This window comes from Adiantum capillus-veneris, chromosome 2 (assembly GCF_014529385.1).
Source record: "Adiantum capillus-veneris isolate H3 chromosome 2, ASM1452938v2, whole genome shotgun sequence".
In the NCBI taxonomy this organism is placed as follows: domain Eukaryota; kingdom Viridiplantae; phylum Streptophyta; class Polypodiopsida; order Polypodiales; family Pteridaceae; genus Adiantum; species Adiantum capillus-veneris.
The window spans coordinates 88,175,441-88,182,238 of NC_140932.1; the positions used below are offsets into that span (position 1 = coordinate 88,175,441).

Here is a 6,798-nt window from a genome sequence, read left to right on the forward strand (position 1 = left end):
CTCAAAGATCAGGAAACCAAGTTAGCACATTTTCTATTTGCAACGGAATTCTTTATTGTGCAAAGCAATGTGTTTTGCCAGCTTTCATGTGAAGCAAGGCTTCTATTTTGTACCAAGGTATTAGGTATTATCCATTAAGTTCAGATCAAGGATAATGGCACACATATTTGGCACTAAGTGGATATAAACTCACAATTTAAAGTTTTGCAATGACACATTGTGATGTATCCATGCTCGTGTAATCGTGCAAGGCACGTATAGCAGTAGTTCACAAGGTTGAGACTTTCATTGAATCCAAGGGCTTATCAATCTTGTTTTCTAAGATGCATGCAAAATTGGCTTCATTTAGAGTGTATAATGATGAAATTGCATAGAGTCTCATTCCTTTAGTGTAGGATCCGATGAGACATTCTCACGCCACCTTCTTATGTCGTATTCAGCCCCGCCACCTCTAGCGGCCAACTACCTTATGCAATCCCGCCACCACTGGCGGCCTCCTGTCTGTAGCCCTGGCGGCCTCTCACAAACCGATCCCCCTCCAAAAGCAGCGCACCCCATTGGATAGCTTGTCCTCTCCTTCTCCTCCTCTGCAGCGCTGCCCTGCAGCCCTGTGCACCTCTTCAGTCACCCCGTGGGCTCCTGCTCCCCGCGTGATATCATCACCCTGCCACCTCCTGGCAGCCATACCTTCTCTCTCACCAAGCCTGCCTCCCTCTGCTCTCCTGTGATGATCCCAACAACGCCTCTCCGGCCTGCTCACCTCTGCAGCATGCGTTTTTTCTTAAAGTGGCTCTTATGCCGCCCTCCCTTGCACTATATATTGGCGGGCTGCAGCACCCGTCACCCTCTCGGATGCCTCCTCTCCTGCAACATTTTGGCGAGACCCCTTCTGCCATGCAAAACTGCTCGCTCCCTTTCGTCTTCCACTGCCCCCCCCCCCCCCCCCACCCATGCAAAGCCGGCCCTCTTGAGTGGCGCCCCCCAGGTGACGTCGTCCTCCTCCTACACTGCCCAAGTGGCGCCCTCTTCACCTCCTGATGGTGACACCTCTGGCGGCCCTACCTTACCTCCTCTGCAGTTGCTCGCATGCTAACCTCCTGGCGTTTTTTTCCCTGCAGCGCCACCCCTCACACTGCAACTCGTTTTTTAGCATCATTACCTTTTTAAAAATCTCTTTATAACTCAAATGGCTTGGGCAATGTTCCCACCAAAGGCAATTGACACCTGGCCATAATGATAACAGCCCTTCATACCATACCACAAAGGTCCCTGCGCCTATACCAAGGCTTGATAGCCACAAAAGCGCTCTAAAAGCCGCTTCGAGGTGTCAAGATACCCGCTGATAGAAGCGCCAACCGCCACGAACATCAACAGCATCAAAGAGATATCCACTTGCTCGGGGGTTCGATCGACAAACAGAAAACTCATATCCTCAAACACGCGAAAAGCCCTGCACCCGCTGACCTCGACCATCCATTTTGGCATACATACCATAGCTGCTTCCGACTATTAGCAAAGCTCAAAAAACAATATTTGACCTGCAAAGGGCCACATTTGGCATGCACATCATAGTCACTCATTTCAACCTGCATCTAGCACATGGCCAAGCACTCTGACACCTTCCTGCATACTGCCATACACCTGCTGTTAGCACTTTCTTGGGTCGACATTTTCCTGGTGTACCATCATTGCCCACCCCCTCGTTGAGCATTCATGCTCAACCATAGCATTATTTAGGTAAAAGAAGGCTACATATGTAAAATAGGTAATATAATGGCTATATAGATAGGATAGATATAGAGAGAAGAGCATTTGCTACTGCATCATCCTCCAGGATCAAACGAAAAGCTCGAAGCTTCCCCAATCATAATGTAGGCTCCACCTGGATAAAAAACAAAGCAATGGCCGTGGCCATCACATGTAAAACATGCATCTTCAAGTCTTCCTTTGCACTTGTAGGCCAACAGACACGCCATGATCCTTTCAGCTCGGCATAGCACGGAGCTTCGTCACCCTGTCTCCATAAGTCTTTCTGCCAACCATAAGAATGCTCCCGATCACTTGAAGCACCTGTACCATAAGCAGCTACCCTGTCATCTGCTAGAGAACCCTCCATAGTGTAGTCTTCTGTGAAAAAAACCTCACCACTGACACAAAAACACATGTAAAGCAACCTTCAATAACATAGCTATCAATAATACCACACATAGCTTCAAACCCATGCCATTTGCCTCCACTTGCTACATAGCCAAGCAAACCTGGTTCCTTTGCAAGCCTGTATCCAAACCCTCTGTAAATGGCTCCAAGGCCCCCTTCTCATACTCAAGAACATGACCTGCTAGAGCTACAACCTGTTCTTCAAACACCTCATTACTTGCAAGGTTGGTATCACCTTCCTCGTTGCATGGAGCCTCGCCCTCATAGGTTGCACCTATATCAGCTTCCATAGAGTCATCTGCCGGAGCTAACTCTCCGGGACTACCCACAAACTCTGGAACTTCAAAGCACACCTTGACATGCTCACCAAGGCAAGGATTGCCCCACCCCTGCATAGACAAATCAACTTGACATACCTCCGCTTCTGCTTCTAGCTTTTGCAAGCCATCCTCAAAAACCTGCTCTTCAACTAGGTCTGATGCACAATCAAACCATACCTCTTCCTCCAATAGGGACTCACCATCACAAGGCATTTGATAGGGCTGCTCGACTCGCAGATTCACACAAGGTGCAACACTATACTTCTCTTCGATATTTAGCTGGCTGGCAGGCAAATCGCATACATTTTTTTCCACGTCATCTACATGAAAAACATCATAAGTTTCATACCTAGAATACATGGATACTGTCTCCCATGTAGCATCTGTATCCAAAATGCTGTTGGAGCTATGAGAGCTGCCGGACTCCTCTTTTGAACTTGTCAATTCTTGGACCACTGCTACCTTCCTCGTTGATGGCTCTAGAACCGACACCTCTTCTTTAAGATCTTCTTTCACCTCGTCCTCTTGAGGAAGCAAACTAGGTGGCACTCTGAATATGCCCTGCTGTATCTTTTGAGACCTTGTTGGCACTTGTTCTACCTCTTCTAGCTTGGAATCAACTTCACGTGCTTTGATCAAATGCATATCAAGAAAAGAAAGGGCTTTTACCTCTTGATGCTCTTTAATTTGTTTGGACCTGGGTCTACTGGCTACCCGTGATTGCCGACTGTCGCAATCATGCCTCCATCGTCTTCGTCATCTTTCGACTCTCAGCTCTGGCAACTTGGACAGCTTCATCAAAGGTCCTTGGATCTTCATACTCCACTCTCTCTCGAACATAGGGATGCAAGCAAGATAGAAACCTTTCCAGCTTAAAGTATCCCACATTGGTTGCTTGGGTAGCAGCCACAAAATCCCCCCAATAAGCTTCAAATTTATCAACAAAAGCGTTGAAACTTTCACTTACTTCCTGTTGCAAGGCTTTGAGCTTTGCATCTACTTCCGAAGCCGACACCACACTTCGATACCTTTGTAGAAATTGCTCGTGAAATCCGACCCAAGTCTGCTTGTGTGCATCTTCTAGGCTATCGAACCACCCTTTTGCTTTACCTCGCAACACCAAAGGTAGAGTTTGGAGCTTCGCTTCATCACCTGGCATCTGCAATACTGCAAGCATAAATAGCTCAAAATCGCAATCCACTCATCAACATCTTCATCTCCTTTGAACACTGGACCAAACCCCTGCTTCATTTTGACTCACAAACACCTTGTTAGGAAGCAATCAGTGGGTCCTCAGTGGGCGCACCACAAGATGGAAAGGGGGAAATGGAAAAACCACCAGCACACTCGGTGAATGCCTCTCTATAGCCCAGTGATCTCACGGCACCCCTATCCCCTAATAAACACACACCACGATACACACTTTGCAAATGACTTTTCCCCTTGCCCGCACCCAACCAACCCTAGCTACACATAACCGGCTATAATCGGTTGCCAAGCATATGACCATGATTCTTGACTATGACCCTTCAAAGCACCAAATGTTCACATATAAGCAATCACGACAAGCAATCTCGACCCCTTCAAACACCTCAAAACCACTATCCGACTCAAACTCTCCCACTAACTTTCATACTCAAGGCATGCACCATAATCATATAGGGGACACCCATCCTGTTGATAGATGCCATGAACTCACACATATCAGACACCCATAGGCTTTGCCACCCTTTGCACATATCATACTCACGTGAGTATACAACTCCAAACAAGTGGGTACGAGAAGAGAGAGAAAGAGGAAATATTCACATGAACATCGAAAACGTAAAGACTACGTCCATGCTGATGGAATTGGCTTCATTTAGAGTGTACAATGATGAAATTGCATAGAGTCTGATTCCTTTAGTGTAGGATCCGATGAGACCTTCTCACGCCACCTTCTCCTGTCGTATTCAGCCCCGCCACCTCTAGCGGCCAACTCCCTTATGCAATCCTGCCATTGGCGACCTCCTCTCACAAACCGATCCCCCTTCAAAAGCAGCGCCCCCGCTTGGATAGCTTGTAGTGCTCCTCCCTTTGGCAGCCCTCTCCTTCTCCTCCTCTGCAGCACTGCCCTGCAGCCCTGTGCACCTGTTCAGTCACCCCGTGGGCTCCTGCTCCCCGCGTGATATCATCACCCTGCCACCTCCTGGCAGCGCTACCTTCTCTCTCGCCAAGCCTGGCTCCCTCTGCTCTCCTGTGATGATCCCAACAACGCCTCTCCGGCCTGCTCACCTCTACAACATGCGTTTTTTCTCAAGGTGGCTCTCATGCCGCCCTCCCCTGCACTGTATATTGGCGGGCTGCAGCCCCCGTCACCCTCTCAGATGCCTCCTCTCCTGCAACATTTTGGCGAGAGCCCTTCTGCCATGCAAAACTGCTCGCTCCCTTTCGTCTTCCACTGCCCCCCCCCCCCATGCAAAGCCGGCCCTCTTGAGTGGCGCCCCCTAGGCGACGTCGTCCTCCTCCTGCACTGCCCAAGTGGCACCCTCTTCACCTCCTGATGGTGACACCTCTGGCGTCCCTACCTTACATTGCAACTCGTTTTATAGCATCATTACCTTTTTTAAAATCTCTTTTTACTTGTTCTAAACTCACATGGCTTGGGAAATGTTCCCACCGAAGGCAATCGACACCTGGCCATAATGATAACGGCCCTTCATACCATACCACAAGGGCGCCAGCGCCTATACCAAGGCTTGACAGCCACAAAAGCGCTTTAAAAGCCGCTTCGAGGTGTCAAGATACGCGCCGATAGAAGCGCCAACCACCACGAATGTCGACAACATCAAAGGGATATCCACTTGCTCGGGGGTTCGATCAACAAACAGAAAACTCATATCCCAAACACGTGAAAATCCCTACACCCGCTGACCTTGACTATCCATTTTGGCATACATACCATAGCTGCTTCTGACTATTAGCAAAGTTCAAAAAACAATATTTGACCTGCAAACGGCCACATTTGGCATGCACATCATAGTCGCACTCGTTGCAATCTGCATCGATCTAGCACATGGCCAAGCACTCTGACACCTTCCTGGATACTACCATACACCTGTTGTTAGCACTTTCCTGGGTCGACATTTTCTTGGTGTACCAACGTATACAACGCACTTCACATCAGTGGCTCTACGCAAAAGGAGCATCCAATTTCCATGCTGATTTTCACAAGTAGAAAGTAGGCATGGCCTAGCTATCAAGTAACTCCTTCATGGGAATACATGGATATTTCTCTTTTGTTCATGGAGGAAGAAGATTCCCTCATGACTTAATTGTGAAGAAAATTCCAATTGCAATGAGTTGTTGCTTAGTGCAACACTAATTAGGCATGTAAGAGTGGCATTTAGGGGTATGACCCCACCAATACATAATTGGCACCATGACACAAAAGCAAAAGAAGTAGAAAAGGGGGAAAGGGAAAATGACATTTGAGAAACAGGCTATGGAAGCTCAATCATACTCACGAAACACACCATATACATGCTCACTTATAGCAAACATTGCACCCACACGGTCGTCAGGCCAAGAAAAGCACACCTTGGGTTTTGCAACCACAAACCTCTGCACAAAAAAGCCCATCAAAAAACTCACTCTCACTCTCTTGGCTCTTTGCAGCCGGCTCCCCAAAAAGAGTTGGCCAAAAATCATTAAAATGATACAAAAATGACTTTTATAGGGAGACTTCACTCATTTGCCTCTAATTGGCCCATCTGGAACTTTAATTTGGCATCTTGGAAGGGCACCACCTTTGCTTGATCTCTCTCAGTTGCTCTCTCCTTTGAACTTGAGAGGGGAGGTGCGCTAGCGACATCGCTAGTGGCCCCATGCATTTTTACATTTTTAAATTTCTTTTCTTTTTTTTCTCTCCTCTTTGTACCCTTTGGAATGCCCCTTTTGACCGGCTCTTTGACCCAAACTTGATTTGGTTTTAAACCCTATTTCTCAATCTCCTCATCTCCCCTCTGCTCATAACTTCCCCCTCCCTGAGCACTAGCGAGGTCGCTAGTGGGGGGGAGCTTTGCTCTCAAAAAATTGGGGGCCCATAAGGTTGTGTGAGTTGGCCCTCAGTGGGCTATGTTGCCACATCATCACCTCCCCTCGTTGTCATTCCACATAAAAATGACCACCGTGCACCACTTCTACATGCTTCGAACACCACCAAAATCTCCCCTATCACCACCACAACCCACCCTCAAACGAGCGCATGCGCACCCCTTCTCTCCCCTTAATACACCACTATAAGATCACATTATAAGCTATATACCCTTGCCCCCACAGG

General features: G+C 47.9%; 1 protein-coding gene across 1 annotated transcript; it reads right to left on the reverse strand.

Moving 5' to 3' along the window:
• Window positions 1-2,098: 2,098 nt before the first annotated feature.
• On the reverse strand, window positions 2,099-3,270 carry LOC147463141 (uncharacterized). The gene has a single exon (XM_086487470.1). It carries the CDS (start codon window positions 3,120-3,122, stop codon window positions 2,241-2,243), a length of 882 nt encoding a protein of 293 aa, XP_086343596.1. The 5' UTR covers window positions 3,123-3,270; the 3' UTR covers window positions 2,099-2,240.
• Window positions 3,271-6,798: the final 3,528 nt, after the last annotated feature.